General features: G+C 38.4%; 1 protein-coding gene across 1 annotated transcript; it reads left to right on the forward strand.

The window, feature by feature from the left end:
• Positions 1-8,029: 8,029 nt before the first annotated feature.
• ido1 (indoleamine 2,3-dioxygenase 1) lies at positions 8,030-20,198 on the forward strand. The gene is made up of 10 exons (XM_067394064.1): positions 8,030-8,156; positions 9,337-9,432; positions 10,128-10,247; positions 10,340-10,458; positions 16,570-16,584; positions 16,862-16,961; positions 17,261-17,378; positions 17,453-17,504; positions 17,601-17,749; positions 19,383-20,198. The coding sequence occupies exons 1-10, from the start codon at positions 8,064-8,066 to the stop codon at positions 19,835-19,837; spliced, it is 1,317 nt and encodes a 438-aa protein (XP_067250165.1). The 5' UTR covers positions 8,030-8,063; the 3' UTR covers positions 19,838-20,198.
• Positions 20,199-22,274: the final 2,076 nt, after the last annotated feature.

Consider the following 22,274-nt stretch of genomic DNA (forward strand, 5'->3'; position numbering starts at 1 on the left):
GAACTATTCCAAAGTCGCAGTGAGTGATAGGATATTTAATTAAGCTCAAAGCTGTTACCAACATCAACATCACAGAGACTAGATAACGTCACTAGAGGTAAACAAGCTGCTGGGGTTACCAGCTGGGTAATCATAAATTCAAAGGAACAGATGCTTATGATAAAGTGCAGCTGGAGTGAGATGTTGCCATTGTTGTTTTCCCCCCAAAATTCTTTCTGTAACAGATGTGTTTCACAGTAATGCATACTCAAAGTAGAAAACTTAAAGAGATGGAAAAATGAAAAAATTAACACTTTATTTTAATGTGCCAGTATGTTACACATAATACACTGTAACATTAAAATAAAGTGTTACCTCATCATTTAGACACTCATTGCATGCCAAACCAAAACACTTTCTTTCCTCTGCATCATTCTGATTGAACAACAAGCATAAATGACACGTTGCATAATAATAAATAATAATATGTTCATTAGATTAAGATACATGATAGAAAACGTTTTATTACATATAATCAGTCAGTGTATGTTTATTTCAGTACACACTGAATAAAAGTAGTAAGCGTGAAAGTGCTCCAATAATCTGATCCAGTAATGCACATAATCTGTCAATGATCATCATTTTTATATGGCATATAATCAATATGGAGTAGGCTATATCATGTCATTACAGTTAATCATTCCATCACTCAGCGTTAACTGATAACATATCAAGTTACAATGATAAATATTCACGCGGCTGAAATATTGATTCGATCACAAGCGCATCAAAAATCCACTATAAGCTACTTCAACTAAACACAGCACCGCAATAACCGGACATAATGTAGCCTAGGCACAAACAGCTCTAAATAATGTCACTCGGAAATAAAGTTAGGCTATGCATTCATGTATAAGTATCCAAATTCTATTAAGTTATATAAGAAACAGTACATTATTACCTCGTGTCTTGAAAATGGAGGTGGCTGGTATAGCAGCAGTCTTTGGTTTCCAAGGAAACGGAATCTACTCCTCCTCTAATACTGTACCACGAGCCCCTCTTATACTTAATGCAATGTTATTCCTATACTCTAATCAAATAAACAAAGAATAGATAGCTAACGGCTGTCTCAAAACTATATGCATCATCGACAGCAGATAAATAATATTGAATAAAAAATTTAAAAACCGGATTTTGTATAGCCTAAGTGTCAAGCGCAAGATGAAGTAACGTGACTCCTTCTGCTATATCGACCCTTAAGACGTTTAAATAAATTTAAACACAGCATACACCAACGAGAGTGTAATGAACGAGCATCTCAACTCCGTCCAATATCAAAACTAATGATCTCATTCAGAATTAAACCATAGGCTGCAGCGTTACAAGCCATTTAGTAGTTACAGTGTAACCTAATGGTTATAGGCTAGTAAGCTGTAAGTTAAACGCATTCATTCATTCATTTAAGCTTTTTATGTCATTAGGCTAGCCTATTATTAGGCAATAATCATATTAAAATAACCTAGGCCTACTTAAAAATAAAATAAAAATATGCAAATGCAATGAATAGCTAAATAAAGTCATACCATTTATTTTTACAAATTAAAATATAGTTGACTTAATAATGCAATTGCTTTTAAAGAGCAGGCTACGTGTGAGTGAAATTGTATGCTAAATGGAGCCACTGACAAAAATTACATCATTTGTTTTTGGATACTGGAATGATAGGCTATAGGTGAAGGATGATATTGTCTATCCCGTTTGCTGTCTCGTCTGAGAAAACCATTTAATAGCCTATAGTACATTTCTGATAACTCTCACAACAATCATTTAAACAAGCATCGATAGGATATTATAACCGTGGTGCATTTTCTGAGTGAAATGCATGTCTTACTACGTGCTATTATGTAACTGCAAATGTCCTCCTGAGAAAAGACACTTTAAGTGTCGTTTTAATAAATAACAGCGACTTAATGTCTTCATACACCAGTGAGTAGGTTAAACAGCCTGAGACCCACACAGGCTGCGGCTGCTCTTACCGCATCACAGGGAAGTGCTGCATCGGCTCGGCCGATATGGGGAAGCGACAGAACAAATGCATCGGAAGAGGCTGGAAAGCTGGCACTAAACTTCATTTTCGGATCAAGAATATACGGCTTACAATCGCCGCCACCAATCAAACCGCTTACAAGAGAAATTGTTCTATGCTTCTCCTTCTCGAGCAGCGCCATCAGATGAAACGTTGACTTTCAGCTCAGGCTCGTTGGCTGGCAGCAGCGGGGCAGGACAGACTACTGCTCTTGATGTTTCCTCAGTTACCGTACGAACTGTACAACACAGGCACAACAACACAGTCAGCACGGCCCATTCACCCACACATACAGACAGACAGACACAGTAGTTCTGCCCACACACCACGCACCCTCAGCGACTCCCTGTTTACTTGCTTTAGCAAGTGCTAAATTCAATCTCTTTATCCTTTATGTGATCCGTGGATAAAGAGGTAATTGTTTTTTCTCTTATTTTTTTTAAAGATCAGAGTCCAAAGGTCTAATCTGGGTTTAAGTGTAAGCACTACCTGGCTAAACAATCTAGGTTTGATATGTGTGGAGATTTTAAGCAAAAAAAAAAAAAAAATGTAGCACTAGCCTATATAAGAGAAATTATTACCATCTTGGTTGTTTCATTGATGAACAATAGCTCAAAAGCAAAAGCTTATGAAAAGATTTTAAAACACAGACTCCTGATCGTCTCTGGGATTATAGGCTGTCTGTGTCAATGTATATTTATAACATGGCAAACAGTCCCTGATTTAAAGGGTTATTCAAGGATAAATTTAATTCAATGCGATGTCACTTTTGTCAATGTCACTTTTCACTAAAGAAATTTGACTTTTCAAAGTTAGACATTCAATGAATGACAAAATAAATTACTTATGTTACATATACTGATCCACAGAAAATGTTGTTTCCTATACATTTTTGGTCAATCGGAGAACATGTATGGCATGTATCATCTGTGTTTTGGTTCTTTGAGTTTAGTTTAGTTTATTTTTTTTATTATTATTATTATTTTTTTATCTGTTTATTTTGTGTCCTTGATTGCTATGGTTTCTTAGTTGATTTATCATTCCCACCAACACAACTTTGGGGACAGTATGATTTTAAAAAGTGAATAATAATAATAATAATAATAATACTTTTATTCAGCAAGGATGCATTAAATTGCTCAAAAAATACAGTAAAAACATCTATAATGTTACAAAATGTTTATTTCAAATAAATGCTGGTCTTCAATAAAAACTATTCATCAAAAAATCCTGAAAAAAAAGTATCACTGTTGCTTAATATTGTTGTGTGATACAAAAAACTGCATCACACAACAATATTAAGCAGTTTTCAACATTGATAATAATAAGAAATTGTTCATGAACAGCAAATTAGTGCATTGGAATGATTTCTGAAGGATCATGTGACACTGAAGACTGAGTAATGATGCTGAAAATTCAGCTTTGCTATCACAGAAATAAATTACATTTTAAAATATATTCAAACACCGAACCGTCATTTTAAATTGTAATAATGTTTAACAACATTGCTGTTTTTACTGTATTTTTGATCAAATAATTGCAGCCGTGGTGAGCATAAGAAACTTCTTTCAAAAACATTAAAGGCCAGGTTTACTGACGTCTTTCCGCGTTTGAAACAACATTCCTTCTCGTCTTGCGAAGGGTCAATTTACTAAGGTTTACATTAGTCAATGTATTGGTATTTGTGCCATTATTTACTGCCCAAAAAAAGCCAGTCTTAAATCAGATGCTAATTTGGTAGATTGCATTAGTCAATATGGAAATGATATGGAACTGAATCATCCACAGAATCTTTCAGTCCTATTGGCGCTTTTATGGGATTGCGCTTTTATGCTATTTGCCCGGTTTAGTAAATCTGGCCCTAAAAATCTTAACTCACCTTATCTTTAACTTTCCTTCCTTGGTAACCAGACATGAAAGAAGAGCAGACCTCAAAATGTATTTAGCATGGATACGAATCCTTCTCCTCCTCGCTCAGGGGGACCATTTCTTTAAAGACCACACACGTGAGTTCCCTTTCGAATGGGAACTCGTGCTGCGTCTCCTAGAGGGTGCCATGGGGAATGCCTCCGGCAAGACTGGTGTCTGAAGCATGAGTCTAAATACAACAATGAACCTGACATTGGCAGGCGGCAGCCTATGACATCACAACTGGTACGGCCGAGAGTATAAAAGGGTGTGATGCATCTGCATTTAAGATGCTGTTTCTGCCAACTAAGCTGCCAGTTAAACTAATGTTAGGTCTTTGTGAGCCCCCCTGGCTAATGTGAGTGTTTTCAGGCCTCCTCTCGCTACAAAAGGTTGTCTTTATTGAGGCTCCCGCTCCCCAGAGCTCTGCTAGGATATCATTTGCGAGTTGTGGGCTCTCTGTGAGCCTCCTTGCATTGTGTCCTAAGCGTGGTGTGTTGTTTAGTCTCCTCTTGATTTAGAGAGTCGTCATACTGAGGTCTTTGTTCCTAGAGCTCAGCTAGGTAGTAGCCAAAGTTGTTAGGCTCTCTGTAAGCCTCCATGGCTACTTTGAGCATTGCTAGGCCTCCTCTCTCTAAAGAGAGTTATCTTACTGAAGCCTCCACTCCCCGGAGCTCCACTAGATTAGAATTGTGAGTTGTAGGCTCTCTGTGAGCCTCCTTGGCCATGGTGAGCATCATCAGGCCTCCTTTTATTGCTGAGAATTATTTTTATTGAAGCATCCGCTCCACAGAGCTCCGCCAAAGCTGCAACTTCTAGGTTCTCTTTGAACCTCTTTGCATGGTATCCTAAGCATGGGGCATAGTTAGTCCTCCTCTTGTTAGAGAGTCATCATGTTAAGGCCTTTGCTCCTAGAGCTCAGCTAACGTTTGCTAAGTTGTCAGAGCTCTTGGTGAGCCTCCTTGGCTACTGCGGGCATTGTCAGGCCTCCTCTCATTACAGAGAGTTATCTTTATTGAGGCCTCTGCTAGGACATCATTTTGCAGGTTGTAGGCTCTCTGTAACTCTGTGAGCCTCCTTACAAGATGTCCTAATTGTTGGGTGTAGTTAGGCCTCCTCTTGTTTTAAAGAGTTGTCACGCTGAGGCTACTGCTCCTAGAGCTTGACTAGGTGGTAGGGTAGTATGCTAAGTTGTTAGGCTCTCTGGGAGTCTCCTTGGCTACTGACCTTAGTGTGGGGCGTTACTAGGCCACCTCTCATTTTGAGAGTGTTGTATTTATGACTCCACTCTGCAGAGCTTCACGGGCCAGTTATCTCTGAGTGTTAGGCTCTCTGTGAGACTCCTTGGACACTGGCCTGAATAAGAGAACATAGTTAGGTTTCCTCCCTCTTGGAGGCATCCTGCTGAGGCCTCCGTTCTTGAGAAGCTCCGGTCTATGATTGCGTTGCTGGTGCTGGTACTCCTTTGAGTTTTTGACTTAGCTTAGTCAAGAAGGCACTCAACCCTTCAGCATGGAGGCATGGTTATACCGTTCCCTATAGTGCCTTCTAGGGGACACAGCACGAGTTCCCATTCAAAAGGGAACGTCTCAGGTTACACATGTATGCTTCAGTCTTGCCAGAGGCATTCCCCATGGTGCCCACAAGGGGACACAGCATCTTGTTCCCCTTCTCAGGGAATCATAGTTACATGCATAACCTGAGACGTTTTTAGACCTGGCTCACATTGTGATCTTCCCTGATGAGTCCCTGTGTTTATTGTATCATGTGGGACTTAATGATCAGATGAAAGCCCACCTGCCTGTGGATGGTCCTCGAGGAACCTTGTATGTGAAGACGATGCTCCTATTATGTGGACCCCTCTTCACAGTGGGTAACGAGGAGGAGGAGTCTGACCCTGAACCAGTGCCCATGCCCGCTGTGGACCCTCAACCAGAGGCATGGTTCATCCTGGAGCCAGCGTCCAAGGCCCAGTCCATCCAGTAGTCTGGCCTTTGCCTCTGCCTTGGTCTGTCATCCCCTCTCTCCACCACAGACTTCCAGGGCTTTTGCTGCACTTGAGCCCTCCACCTCTTTGGATCCACCGAGGTCCTCCTTCCCTCTGGCCCCACTATTTTTTACACTCCCACCGGTTCCACCTCAGGCTTGCAAATGCCACCTTAGCTCTGCCTTGGTCTTCTAGGCCTGCAACATTGCCTACGGCTCCACCTTGGTCTCCACCTCCTTCCCAATCCATTGGCTTTGCCATGGTCATCGGTCCAGCAATCTCCACCATGGATCTCCATACCACAGTGGTCTCTTCTTCTGGATTTCCTGTTCCGCCATGGTCCTTTCTTCTGCCGACTTTGCCGTGGTCATCTCCTCTGCTGGCCTGGCCAGGGTCTTTTCCTCCACAAAATCCTCCATGGTGGTCTATTGCTACTTCAAAGCCCCATTCTCTACCCACCCAACACCAACTAGGACTTTTGTTTAGGTTTTCTTTACAGCACCAGATGGTGCCTACTGGGGGAGGGGAGAGGGAGTTAATTAAGTTAAATCACTTAATTAATACTCTTAACCACACATCCACAGCACCATGTTCAGATAACAAGGTAGGGTGATGCTCGAATTGCCTACCGGTATCCATGAAGCGATGTGTGGGTCCAACTCACTCCAAAACAAATCCATCAAATGATGTTTTATTAACACAATTCGGGAGGAGCAGGTGCAGATTATTAGACTAATTATCACAGGTGGAAAGCATTCAGCTAATCAACCAATGGAGGTATATATACGGCAGACTTACCTCCGTTCGATTGACAGTTTATCAGCATCCCTCCAACACCCCATCTCCTCACTTCTAAATTCCATCTCTCATAACCACATCCGGGGGGAGTACTCTGGGTTCGGGCCAAAATTCCAAGCTCAGAGCCCTCCCCCTGGACAGCACACCAAATACGCATTACTCTCTCTATCTAATAAATATATGTATATGTGAACTCGTGAATTGGTGATCACCACAGGTTATTAGCAGGTAATATTGTATGAACTCCTCCATATATGACTCAATATCATGGCCAACTTGATTCTTGAACATAGAATATCCATAATCCTTACTGTGGTTCAGTGTTCTGTAATGTGTGGTCTGCAGCACGCAGGACGAGACAAAGTAGCTATAAAGCAAAATAATCTTTATTCAAGATTTTTAACACTCTGGAACAATAAAGGCGAACCTAAGAAACTAGCAAACCACATAAACATACAACAACTAACAAAGAACAGAAAGAACTCAAGGCTTAAATACACACAGGGGTAATTAACGTAACAAGAAACATGAGTGTATCTCAGTCTGAAACCACAGAGACAAACAAGCAAAGGGAACACAGGTAAACAGGAACAGAATCAAACTAAAACACAATGAAACTAAACCATTACAGTACTACTATGAAACATTTAGAGGTACGTAACGCAGCCTGAGGGCAAGATGGCGTCAAGAGGAGGCACATCTCCTGGGGCAGCGAACTTCTGCAACAAGACCTCAATCGTACTGTTCTTACAGCCCAGCAGATAAGAAAGGACAAAACTAAAATGCCCAACAGAAAAATCTAAAAAGAAAACCCAAGAGCTGGTAACCAGAAGAGATGGTAAACAGAAACTTTACTGACAGTCAGTAAACATAAACAAGTAGCAGGATGAACTTCAACTGGCTATGTAAAGGAATGAAGAAGAGTTAGGGCAGGCAAGGGTAAAAGTCAAGTCAGTTCAAACCAAAAAGTCCAAATAAACTCTCAACCTATAACTTTCTGAATATATAATTATATAAAAACATATATTAAAATTTATTTTTTAGCTTGAAATGGCACAATGCAATTACAGAATTACCCTTGTATTACAGGTTATGACAACTGTTGTAATAGCACTTTGGTGGTTTTATACACATGCATACTCATATGGTTTCTGATAAGGGAAGTGAGGAAAGTTCATTGTTAACGGTAGAACAGAAACAGAGAGAGAGAGAGAGAGAGAGAGTTCCACGTACAGAGCGCAGACAGTAGCATATGCCCGACACTTGCTAAACAGAGAGTCATTCACTACTATCGGATCAAACATTATGGGTACTGAAGTGAAAAATACAGACACACCACTGTCACTGAAAAAGTTTCACATCTCCGAGGATTATGGGTTTATTCTTCCTGAACCTCTGGTAGGTCATTACACTTGTAGCATTTTATGAGCTGTAACTAATCTTTTTTATTTTTATTTTATTTTTTATTTTACTTTATTTTATTTTTTATTTTTTTTGTATATTGTAAAATTGTAGTAAGAATGTACTATATTGGTGTTTTATGCTGTGTACAATTTAGGGAAATGAACTGGCTCAGAAAATGTAAATTTATGACAAAGGGGCAATTGATTGCTTTCAGGTACAAAGCCACAGTTTGTTTCATTACTTGATATTGTCCAAGTCACTGTGGTATTGGGAATGTTTTTAACAAACTATTAATTTGCATTCATATTAAGATACAGTAAGACTGATTGCTTGCATTTAAAAGCATTAGACTTTGACACTGTTTGCTTTCCGAGTAACCTTTGCTTTAATGGTAAATAGGTAAATACAAAACTTTGCACATTTCAAACACAGTTTTATCTTTGAATAACCAATGAAGCCAAGAAAGCTAATAGACAGTGGTCTTAGAAAACTCTCTACGTAAACTAAATTAGTTGGCTGACTTCAATAATTTTATTACGTGCAGATATTTTTTTAGCTGTAAAGGTCTTTGAATCGTAAACTTTGACTCGCGTTTAGTATCTGGGATTATGTATGTCTTTTAATGATTTGCGTAAAACTTAAAAACCACCTCAAGGTACACGTTTGGACTGTGTAATCAGTCATATTTAACTCTTTGGCTGAAAAAAACAAAAAAAACAAAACATAACTGTATGGTATATTTTATGGACATAAAGAGTAATGGAAGTGAGGATAGAAAAATAAAGTAAACTGTGACATATTATACCCAAAGATTCTTCATACAGTGGACTACCAGTAAAAAGAAATAAAATTTGGGACCAAAAATTATTTAGTCACTTTGACCTCACCATGTTCTGCTTAAGTGTTATCTGTCATAATTAAGATTTTTTTTTTCTGACACAGTTTAACTCTGAGATATTGTTTTACCATTTTTTAAACTATAGTGAATAAACTATATTAATGAATGAAATGTTCAAGGTGTCTGAATACATTTTGGTTTGACTGTACATAGGTTTTCTTTATATCAAAATACATTTGCATAACAGTAAATGTATAGAAAATTGATCATAAATGCATATTATATTACATACTGTGTTATGGACACATACTAATACACATGTACACTGTGTTTCAGACAGACCTGCCGGCGCACTACAAGCCCTGGATGGACATTGCCAGAAATGTGACAGAACTCATCTCTTCTCATTCTTTGCGCCTCAGAATTCATGATGTATGATCTTTCATACTAAGTGCACAATAGTGAAAGTGTCTTACATACAAAGATAAAAAAAAAAAACAATAATAATAACATCAATTTAAAATTTTGCTTTTCCATTCACTATTTTGTGCTTCAGCTCCCATATATTATGTATATAGACCGTTTCACAGTTTCCTTTTACTTTAATTTTCCTTTCTGCCGTTACTTTCTTTTTATTTTCTTTAGAGGAACCACAACGACTATATGGGGATTGTTTAACCCTTTTGACACAGACACCTTAAAATAAAGTGTAACCTTTAAACAATAGAATTATTAATTGTGAATATCATTAATGAAGCAGATAAAGCTCTGTGATTATTACTGTAACTTAAACTAAGACTAATGTGTACTTACTAATGTCACTTTTCAGCTTCATTTTAAAACAAAGTATTATTTATATGATAGTTTTAAACATAAATATCTGTAATATTTAGAATTCTGTCATGTTTTTATGCCTTGTGTCAATGACAGTGACAGTCACATGCCACCATGTTTCATTTAAAAACAAGTGGTATTTTGCATTTAATCTAATAATCTTTTGTGATTTAGGTACCAAGTGAGAGGAAAAAAGCTCATGGTGGTGATGAGAATGGATGCAGGGTCTGAAAGGGTCAATAATTCAATTGTGATTGTTCAGTGATTGTTTTTTATGCGTTATCCTCTCCTAGATGCCTCTGTTGGAGACTCATTTGTTGCAGACCCATCGTGAGCTGCGTTTGGCTCATCTGGCTTTGAGCACGATGACTATGGGTTACGTATGGCAGGAGGGAGAGAGAGAAACAGTAAAAGTACAACAATGATTTTGTATGCAGTTCAAACCATTAATAGAACTGAACCACAGAACTGACCTTTCTGACTATTTACTGTCATGAACTTCCAGGTGCTTCCGAGGAATCTATCGGTGCCATTCTGTGAGGTTTCTCAGAGACTGGGTCTGCCCCCAATTCTTATCCACGCGGACACAGTCCTTGCTAACTGGAAGAAAACAGATCCAGATGGGTAAACTCAAGATCCATATAATATGATATGTAAAACGCTGTGTTAGCTTGCCCTGTTTTAACAAATGTTTGCATTTTAAGTTTAAATGGAAATAATTATCATGGTCTTCAGTACCTTTAGCATTCTTATTCATTTCAATAACAATTGCTCGGCAGAACCCACAGAAGTACAACATTTAAAGGGTTAGTTCACCCAAAAATGAAAATTCTGTCATTTATTACTTACCCTCATGTCGTTTCACACCCATAAGACCTTCGTTAATATTAATATTATAAAGCGACGAGAATATTTTTGGTGCGGCAAAAAAAAACAACTAAATAACGACTTATTTAGTGATGGTCAATTTCAAAATACTGCTTCAGGAAGATTCGGAGCACAAATGAATCAGTGTATCAAATCATGATTTAGATCGCGTGTCAAACTGCCAATGGCTGAAACTGCTTCCTGTGCGTAACATGAGAATGAACCTCACTGGTTCTTGCAGAAGCTCAAGCGTGCTGCGTAACTCGAGAATGAACCTCAATGGTTCTTGTGGAAGCTCAAATGTGCTGCTTAACACACGAGAATGAATCTAATTGGTTCTTGCTGAAGCTCAAAAGTGATGCGTAACTCGAGAATGAACCTCCTTGGTTCTTGCGGAAGCTCAAGCGTGCTGCGTAACTCGAGAATGAACCTCAATGGTTCTTGTGGAAGCTCAAATGTGCTGCTTAACACACGAGAATGAATCTAATTGGTTCTTGCTGAAGCTCAAAAGTGCTGCATGACACGAGAATGAACCTCATTGGTTCTTGCTGAAGCTCAAACGTGCTGCGTAACACGAGAATGAACTTCATTGGTTCTTGCTGAAGCTCAAATGTGCTGCGTAACACGAGAATGTACTTCATTGGTTCTTGTGGAAGCTCAAATGTGCTGCTTAACACACTAGAATGAATCTAATTGGTTCTTGCTGAAGCTCAAAAGTGCTGCGTAACATGAGAATGAACCTCATTGGTTCTTGAAGAAGCTCAAATGTGCTGCGTAACACGAGAATGAACTTCATTGGTTCTTGCTGAAGCTCAAATGTGCTGCGTAACACGAGAATGAACTTCATTGGTTCTTGCTGAAGCTCAAATGTGCTGCGTAACACGAGAATGAACCTCATTGGTTCTTACAGAAGCTCAAACGTGCTGCGTAACACAAGAATGAACCTCATTGGTTCTTGAAGAAGCTCAAATGTGCTGCGTAACACGAGAATGAACCTCACTGGTTCTTGAAGAAGCTCAAATGTGCTGCGTAACACGATAATGAACTTCATTGGTTCTTGAAGAAGCTCAAATGTGCTGCGTAACACGAGAATGAACCTCATTGGTTCTTGAAGAAGCTCAAATGTGCTGCGTAACACGAGAATGAACCTCATTGGTTCTTACAGAAGCTCAAATGTGCTGCGTAACACGAGAATGAACTTCATTGGTTCTTGCTGAAGCTCAAATGTGCTGCGTAACACGAGAATGAACTTCATTGGTTCTTGCTGAAGCTCAAATGTGCTGCGTAACACGAGAATGAACTTCATTGGTTCTTGCTGAAGCTCAAATGTGCTGCGTAACACGAGAATGAACCTCACTGGTTCTTGAAGAAGCTCAAATGTGCTGCGTAACACGAGAATGAACTTCATTGGTTCTTGCTGAAGCTCAAATGTGCTGCGTAACACGAGAATGAACTTCATTGGTTCTTGCTGAAGCTCAAATGTGCTGCGTAACACGAGAATGAACTTCATTGGTTCTTGAAGAAGCTCAAATGTGCTGCGTAACACGAGAATGAACCTCATTTGTTCTTACAGAAGCTCAAACGTGCTGCGTAACACGAGAATGAACCTCACTGGTTCTTACAGAAGCTCAAATGTGCTGCGTAACACGAGAATGAACCTCATTTGTTCTTACAGAAGCTCAAACGTGCTGCGTAACACGAGAATGAACCTCATTGGTTCTTACAGAAACTCAAACGTGCTGCGTAACACTAGAATGAACCTCATTGGTTCTTACAGAAGCTCAAACGTGCTGCGTAACACGAGAATGAACCTCATTGGTTCTTACAGAAGCTCAAACGTGCTGCGTAACACGAGAATGAACCTCATTGGTTCTTACAGAAGCTCAAACGTGCTGCGTAACACGAGAATGAACCTCATTGGTTCTTACAGAAGCTCAAACGTGCTGCGTAACACGAGAATGAACCTCATTGGTTCTTACAGAAGCTCAAACGTGCTGCGTAACACTAGAATGAACCTCATTGGTTCTTACAGAAGCTCAAACGTGCTGCGTAACACGAGAATGAACCTCATTGGTTCTTACAGAAGCTCAAACGTGCTGCGTAACACGAGAATGAACCTCATTGGTTCTTGAAGAAGCTCAAATGTGCTGCGTAACACGAGAATGAACCTCATTGGTTCTTACAGAAGCTCAAACGTGCTGCGTAACACGAGAATGAACCTCAATGGTTCTTGAAGAAGCTCAAATGTGCTGCGTAACATGAGAATGAACCTCATTTGTTCTTACAGAAGCTCAAATGTGCTGCGTAACACGAGAATGAACCTCATAGGTTCTTGCTGAAGCTCAAAGGTGCTGCGTAACACGAGAATGAACCTCATTGGTTCTTGCTGAAGCTCAAAAGTGCTGCGTAACACGAGAATGAACCTCATTGGTTCTTACAGAAGCTCAAACGTGCTGCGTAACACGAGAATGAACCTCATTGGTTCTTGAAGAAGCTCAAATGTGCTGCGTAACACGAGAATGAACCTCATTGGTTCTTACAGAAGCTCAAACGTGCTGCGTAACACGAGAATGAACCTCAATGGTTCTTGAAGAAGCTCAAATGTGCTGCGTAACATGAGAATGAACCTCATTTGTTCTTACAGAAGCTCAAATGTGCTGCGTAACACGAGAATGAACCTCATTGGTTCTTGCTGAAGCTCAAAAGTGCTGCGTAACACGAGAATGAACCTCATTGGTTCTTGCTGAAGCTCAAAAGTGCTGCGTAACACGAGAATGAACCTCATTGGTTCTTGCTGAAGCTCAAAAGTGCTGCGTAACACGAGAATGAACCTCATTGGTTCTTACAGAAGCTCAAACGTGCTGCGTAACACGAGAATGAACCTCATTGGTTCTTACAGAAGCTCAAACGTGCTGCGTAACACGAGAATGAACCTCATTGGTTCTTGAAGAAGCTCAAATGTGCTGCGTAACACGAGAATGAACCTCATTGGTTCTTACAGAAGCTCAAACATGCTGCGTAACACGAGAATGAACCTCAATGGTTCTTGAAGAAGCTCAAATGTGCTGCGTAACATGAGAATGAACCTCATTGGTTCTTACAGAAGCTCAAACGTGCTGCGTAACACGAGAATGAACCTCAATGGTTCTTGAAGAAGCTCAAATGTGCTGCGTAACATGAGAATGAACCTCATTGGTTCTTACAGAAGCTCAAGCGTGCTGCGTAACACGAGAATGAACCTCATTGGTTCTTGAAGAAGCTCAAATGTGCTGCGTAACACGAGAATGAACCTCATTGGTTCTTACAGAAGCTCAAGCGTGCTGCGTAACACGAGAATGAACCTCATTGGTTCTTGAAGAAGCTCAAATGTGCTGCGTAACACGAGAATGAACCTCATTGGTTCTTGCTGAAGCTCAAAGGTGCTGCGTAACACGAGAATGAACCTCATTGGTTCTTACAGAAGCTCAAACGTGCTGCGTAACACGAGAATGAACCTCATTGGTTCTTACAGAAGCTCAAACGTGCTGCGTAACACGAGAATGAACCTCATTGGTTCTTACAGAAGCTCAAATGTGCTGCGTAACACGAGAATGAACCTCATTGGTTCTTGAAGAAGCTCAAATGTGCTGCGTAACACGAGAATGAACCTCACTGGTTCTTGAAGAAGCTCAAATGTGCTGCGTAACACGAGAATGAACCTCACTGGTTCTTGAAGAAGCTCAAATGTGCTGCGTAACACATGCGAATGAACATCATTGGTTCTCGCATGATGATGAATGTTTATATGTGAATAAAAGACTAAATTTAATCTGTTCATCATATAAAGTGATCGAATCTCTTCAGATAACCGCTAAATTCATGTGGATTAGATTTACAATCTCTTTATGAACTTTTTGAAACGTCAAAGTGGTAGTTGCGTAGCTGTTTGTCAATAGAGGGACAGAAATTGCTCATATTTGATTAAAAATATCTGAATTTGTGTTTCTAAGATGAACGAACATCTTATGGGTTTGGAACAACTTGAGGATAGTTAATGACAGAATTTTATGAAAATATTTTTTGAGCGAACTAACCCTTTATGTGTGAACCGAATGCAATGTTTTTGGACAATTAATGACAATTAAAGACAATTAAATATGAAGTATACCGCCAAATGTACTGAACAGCATTTATAGTAAACTAAAATATACTTTAAAATAATATACTCATTTCTATTGAAACTTGAATGTCATGTATTTAAATTATGGCTGTCAAAATAACGTGTTAATTTCAATTAATTAATCTGAGAAAAAATAACGTGTTAAAAAAAATAACGCTGATTAATCCATTCCGTATTGACCTTTGAACCTGGAGCCGTTCTAGCCACCATTCGACAGTAAAATGAAGGAGGGAGACGACTGCTGCGCTGACGGACAGAACGAGCAGAGCTCCTCCCTCGTGCGCGCGAGCTCTCTCTGTCTTCAAAGTAAGCACTGTCTTTGCACTCTCTTTACCTCACACATAATAATGTGACTCAACTGACACAATGCTAAAAGTTCGTAAGACCAAATCCATGTTTCACGAGGCGCATTCGGATAATGTTTTTCCTGAATAACCGCTGGGTGTGAATAGAGCTTAAAAGAGCGTCACCTCATCTTCTCTGACAGGCGCCCTGCACGTGCAGCTGACATAAACCACACTTTCAGTAAACAAAAAGGAAATCCTATCCAGTGATGAAGTGTTTTCTGTGTTGAAAAAAATATTTTGCGATGTCCTAATGACAGTCGCGATTCGCACTTAACGCGTCAACGTCCGCTAATGTCCAATTCACGACCTAATGACTCATTTGAACAGATTCATTTTAATGAATCATGACAACAACTGATCTGTCCACACGGTCTTTAATGAATCATTTACTCGAACAACTCTCAAATGAGAACATAAGTGTGCCCATTTAGCAAGAGTGGATAGTCAAATTAGCCTTAATAATCCACAATATTTTCAGGTTATTTAAATGACAATGTGTAGTAAATTAGGCCTGCCTATAAAATCAGTTAGTTTATACTGGAGTGAGGTGAAACCAGAACAAAGCAAGCTGTTGTTAGCTAGGTGCATTCAATTGTGTATGGTAGAAAATTATATTATTAGTTCATATAACTTCTAAATGCTACTTTTTAATACTTTTCAGGTTTAGCAAAAAAGCATCTTCTCTTACAAAGCTATAAAATCACTCTTTTTTTTTTTTGCAAAGAGGGCAAGAAAGAATTACAGTGAGAGTGACGGGTACTTTATTGTCGGTATCGGCTCGCAGATCACGTGGGTAGGGCACTTTTTACTGTTTGTGTGGATGACCATGTCTGTCACCACCGAAGACCATTTTTGACCCTGCATTGATTCATTTGAATTAAAATATTTAATACTTTCACGGCAATGATCAATTAGCGTCGCACACCTGTAGGTCGTAGATAGGTGCGTAGGAAAAAAGACTGGTAAAGTCAAAATATGAAAAAACAAGGATGCCTGATGAAGATCATACGATCGAAATGTTGCTAATAAAGAACCTTTTTTATTGTTTTGCAAGTTGATAGTGTGTGGGATTGACAGCCCTAATTTAAATATATTTGTAATTACTTATTTGTAATGGTGAAGTTACAATTTGGTATGTTTAAAATATATTAACTTTATATCAAATAACAGACTACAGTTAAAATTTAAATTAAAATAGCCATACTTCTTTAAAGCATGACAAGAGTTGTTTATTAAAAGTTGTTTGTTTAAAAATGATGTACTTATATCCCATATTAAGACAAATCATGTTTCAGAAGTAACATGTGTATTATAAATCGCATATTTCTTTTTCATGCACAACTGGACACTGATTGTTCCCAGACCTTTTTCCGTGGAGTAAGTATTTTGTTGAATTAACAGAAATGTGTGTTACATGTTATTGATTTGTAGAACCAGCAGAGGGAGCCATCTTATTGTGTACAGTGTGGAACATGTAAATGTGCTCTATGTGTGATCAGATCCTCTTACAGATACATTTATGGCAAGAATTAGACATCACAATGATAACCTATAAAATAATGTAAAAAACTTTGTAAACCAGATGTTGATATAGTTTAAGGCTAGTGCTTCTGAAGTGTTGACCTGCCGTCTGACTGTTCTTGCTTCTTATAAGGAACTTGGAGTTGTTGTTGACATTGCCTGGAGGGGAAAGTGTAAGGGGTTTTTTTCTGGTTACACTGCTGGTGGAGTTGGCAGCTGTTCCTGGCCTGAAGGTCTGACACCTTTACAAATGCCACAGTTCAAAGACAAAGCATGAGAAACAGAAGCCATGATAATAAATAATTCATATTGATACATCATGGTAGTATTTGTTGAATTACCTTGGAATGCAAATACCATGGTATGTGAATATGAACTTTGGAGTTAATTCTGTATTTTAATAATCATCATTTTCTACAGCATGGCACACATTCTGTATTACCATCTGATAACATTACTTTACTATGGTAATGCTAAATCTTAAAAATAAATTAGCTGTTTGTTTTTTTTTGTTGTTGTTGTTTTTTTACAGTCTATCCTTGATGTCATCAACGGTGTCCATTATAATGATGTTGCTATGGTCACCAAAGCTCTGGATGTTGTCAGTCAGGCCATAGACAGCATGAAACAGGCTCTTAAACTAATGCATGGTAATACTTTTAGGTGATAAATGACCTCTATATGTTCATTCAAGTGGTTTTAATACTTATTGTGACCATTTCAGAATATGTAGATCCCTCCATATTCTATGGCATTTTGAGGATCTACCTGTCTGGGTGAGACATATTGTTGGTTTCACAGCTTTTTTTGATTCCCCTCAAAGTTCTTCTGAATGTATGAAACTTTACTCTCCTGCTGCATGTGGGGTTTAGATGGAAAGATAACCCATCAATGCCAGAAGGTCTCGTGTACGAGGGAGTTCAGGAGAAGCCAATGGAGTTTTCGGGAGGCAGTGCCGCACAAAGTAGTATCCTACACTGCTTTGATGAGCTGCTGGGGGTCCAACATGAAGGCGACGGTGGTAAGAGAATCATCTGTAATTTCCCTCATCATTCCTGATTTAAAATTTTGCCTTGCAGTTACAACAGTGATGATTATGCTGGATAACATGGATCATCATGTTTTGCACAAAATTGCAGAGTCCATGCCAACGATACTGTTATTAATGAACCAGTTGCAAAATAAATCTTATCTTGCTTATAGGGCAAGGGTTTTCAAGCTGGTTTCATGCAGGGACCTCTAAAGAGGTGCTTGGGGTCTTCAGAAAAGGATTTTACTAAATCAGAATGCCAAGTATGTTTACACACACAAAGAATTTGTTTTGGAGCTTCCAGTACAGAGAAATAAGTACAGACATCGATAAAAGGAATATAACACAATAGTATAAAAGGCAATAAAGTTTATTAAAGAATATAATACAACACAATAGACAGAGTTATGTGTTTAAAGATAAGCTATATACTAAATAAATCTATTTTTGGGCACTCAAAGTTAATGCATTAACTAAAAAAGATTTTATATAAAATAACTTTTTATTGATGTTGTTTTAACATGCTGCTTTATTTATTGTGAAAAACACTTATATACATTTTAATTGAATTTAAAATGTTCCCTCTCAGGCTTAAACATCTAACATTTTTAATATTTAAATAGTAAATATATATTTCATATAATGTTATTTGTAATATTATATTTTCAGTGTAAATATTTTTATATTTTATTTTGTGTCAGTAAGATTTGTTCTTTTTTTAAGAAAGAATGCTATAATAATAATAATTCTATTCTGCAAGGATGTATTACATTTTTCAAAGGTGACATTAAACCATTTTAAATTTTTCTTGATTACCTCTTGAACTTTCTATTCATCAAAGAATCCTGAAAAAATGTCTCATAGTTTCCACAAAAATATGTATCATCACAGCTGTTTTCATCATTGATAATCAGAATCAGAATGTTTCTTGAGCAGCAAATCAGCCTATTAGAATGATTTCTGAAGGATTGTGTGACACTGAAGACTGGAGTAATGATGCTGAAAAGTTAAACTATATTAAAATAGAAAACAGTTATTTTAATTCACAATAACACTTCACAATATAACAGCTTTACTGTATTTTTGATCAATTAAATGAAGCCTAATGTGAAAAACTTTAAACAGTTTTACCGAACCCAAACTTCTGAAAGCTAATATACTGTGGGGCAGTCGTGGCCTAATGGTTAGAGAGTCAGACTAGTAACCAGAAGTTAGCATGTTCGATTTTCAACAATGGCAGGAAATGACTGAGATGCCCTTGAGCAAGGCACCTAACCCCCAATCACTCCCTGGGCACCACAGCAAAAAGGCTGCCCACTGCTCCAGGTGTGTGTGTGTGTGTTCATTACTCCCATTGTGTGTGCACTAATGGATGGGTTAAATGCAGAGGACAAATTCTGAGTATGGGTTACAATACTTAGCCTTCACATGTTTAAAGAAAGGAAAGAAAAGTATATAGGCCTATATATAAATTGCAAAGCCAATATTTTCCAGATAATGTTTTGTTTTTTGTTTTTTAAACAAATGTTAGACGAAAATAAAAGACAAATGCATTTTATAAAACACTTTTGCATTTGTAGCCTATTGAAAACTTTGTTTCGCTCTGTCAATACTGTTCCAACAGGGGCCTTCCTGAGAAGAATGAGGGACTACATGCCGCCCTCTCATAAGCGTTTCATTGAAGACATCTCTTGTCGCCAGTCCCTGCGCAACTTTGTGCTCCAGCAAGCCGATGAGCATCTAACGCACACATTTGAACAGTGTGTGGCTCGCTTGGTGGACTTTCGGAGTTGCCACATCAACATTGTCACCCGTTACATTACTATACCGGCCTCCCGTGCCAAACAGCTCCGTGCAGACAAGCAAGGTTCGGTCGATGAGCTCGACGCAATCAGGAAAGCACCAACAGCGCTGGAGGAAAGAGGTACTGGAGGTTCAGGGATTATGGTCTTTCTGAAGACTGTGCGTGATGAAACTAAAGACGTCTACATCCCACACTGTACTAATGGGAACCAAGTCTTGCCAGACGCACAGATGACAGCGATACAGAAGGCTGCATCTGAGCTCACAATAGAATGAAAATAGTATCTTGAATGGTGATTTAACAACCCAGGCTCATTGGAAAAAATTATATTACGTTGCTTTTTGCATGTTTCGCAACACTTTCAAAGTGAAATGGCCAGTGTGTGGCGCTAAAAACACGTTAAGTTTTACCTGCAACAGATGAACACGAATCTGCTAATGTTTTATTAAAGGCACAGTAAGCGATTTCTGAGAAACGCTGTTGAAAGTGGATCAGACCGAGCACCACAACACATTTGTATATACTCTTGTGTACTGTTTGTACATTTTTTGTTCTTCCTTGTCATTCGTTTGTCATCTTTGCTTTATTTTTCATGAAGCAATATTTTCCGTTGCTTCAGCTGTAATAAAGAGGCATCCAAACCCTTGCATTGTGTTTTCATGCATTTTGGGAGTGGTGCAATGAAAGGAGGGGTGTGTTTGTTTAGGTTGATTTCAAATATCAATGTTTCTCAGAAATCACTTACTGCAATATAAAGTTGGTTGTTGTACGTATGGCTGCAGTTCAGAAACGAAATGTCCGGAGAGTGGTCCTAAAAGGTTAAGGCTTTACCACGTGTGAAAATAACATACAGTACCCCTTATACTAAACCCCCTCTAAAACTGATAGTGTTAGAAAACATCAACTTTTGCTGAAGAAATCATGCCATTTGCTGTTTCATGGGACTTCTTCCATGAAGAAGTCTCTGAGCGCTCCCAGGGCTTGCTGCTTAATTTTTCCCTAGGAGCACATGTGTTTAGAAAAAGCATTAGGGGAGCAAATAAAATTGGTCAAATTATGTGTTTTTCCTAAATAAAGGGATACAAGGAGACATTTATAAACAAAAGAATTAATTTATCAGAATACAAAATGTACACTAGGTTTTTAAATATTTCTGCTTCAAAATGTAATATGAAATTTAAGCTGCAGTCCATAACTTTTTTGCTTAAAAATTATGCAAAATCAATTTTTGAGCAAGTACATAACTAGCCAGTGTTCAAAACTATCTCCTTAACTTAGCCCGATTAAATAATGTTTTCTAATCCGAGTGGTACTTGTAGGTTTCTGCGGAAAATTCGATCATGCATCCATTCTTCTTTGTGTCATTATTCCATGTCTGTTTACATAAAGAACAAGTCCCAGCTAGTAGGTTATATCATGTGAGGATGCTGCAGGTAGCAGATCTTTTGTAGCCTTTTCTCAGTCACACAATGCTGATGTTAACATTAACAATTTGAGAACAAAGTATAACAATAATAAAAATTTGCACGGTTTGATGTGATATGAGCTAAGTGATTGTTAGATTTAATCACCATTGGTAGCGCGATTTATTGTAATGCTTTTTTTTTCTCAGTTGGTCAGAACAAAAATGGCAGACAAGTTACTTGTTCAGATGACATTTTTCTGGTGAAAATTATTATTTTGGTCATACTTCCAAGATGCAGTATCTGTAGTTCCAAAGTACAGTATGACACATTAGATCCATCCGCGCTGAGGAGCTGTGCTGATGCACAACCCACGTAAAGATGATAATTCTGCAAATAACTGCAATTGCAGGTTTCAAACAGAGATGGCGACAAAGAGGCAAAACTTACGGACTGCTGCTTTAAATGTTCTTTCCTTCCTGTGACGAGGCAGCCCAGACAAAAGTTCACATTACATTAAATGCCAGATACATATTATTGTGTAACTAAAATACCAATAATAACCAGTGAAAAAAACTTTATTTAAAAAAAACATTACATTTTTTATAGACTTATACTCATAAACAAGCCCGAAATTTGCGATTTTTACCCCCTGAACCAGTTCAGCGCAAATCCCGCCCTGCAGTATTTGTGTACGCAATCAGCACTCTGTTTGACATGAAGAGTATATAGAATCGGTTGCAGTGCAAGATTGCGCTGAATTGGTTTGGGAAAAAATTCACACTACCGAAATACACTGGGACTCTTATTTTGAAATGTATGCTTTATTATTGCCGGCTGCTCATTCAAATGATGAGGGAGATAAAATATGCAATCCTACAACCATCCACAACATATAACAATACAAACACCATAAAGTAAACATATTGTCAAAATTCATCAACAGTAAATCATAAGCAATATTGGCATAAATGTTCATTGGTTGTGAACTGCTCTGAAACCAACAGCGTTGTTACTTTAAAACATGCAGTGTTCATATTTATAGAATTAAATCATAGACCTTTAAATTTAATAATCACATTCCAAATAATTAAGTTTGTTGTTCCATTTAAGACTTTTTATGACCTTAAATTTCATAACACGGAGGACCCACAGGGACTATGTTTTCTTACACACGTTATTATTTGCACACATGCTCCCAAATACATTTTACAGTTTGTGCACATCTCTTTTTAGTCAACAATGTGAGTGAAATGCTTGCACTGTCGAGCCCTGGCTCTGCATCGCAAGCACACCGCTGTACCAGGCG

This window comes from Chanodichthys erythropterus, chromosome 9, assembly GCF_024489055.1.
Source record: "Chanodichthys erythropterus isolate Z2021 chromosome 9, ASM2448905v1, whole genome shotgun sequence".
In the NCBI taxonomy this organism is placed as follows: Eukaryota; Metazoa; Chordata; class Actinopteri; order Cypriniformes; family Xenocyprididae; genus Chanodichthys; species Chanodichthys erythropterus.

Excerpts from the sequence above, each read along its gene's own strand:
- ido1 (XM_067394064.1), top strand. The coding sequence starts at position 8,064 with ATGGGTACTGAAGTGAAAAATACAGACACACCACTGTCACTGAAAAAG. Across the intron at positions 8,157-9,336 it reads TTATTCTTCCTGAACCTCTG|ACAGACCTGCCGGCGCACTA; the intron begins GTAGGTCATTAC and ends ACTGTGTTTCAG. Across the intron at positions 17,379-17,452 it reads GGCTCTTAAACTAATGCATG|AATATGTAGATCCCTCCATA; the intron begins GTAATACTTTTA and ends TGACCATTTCAG.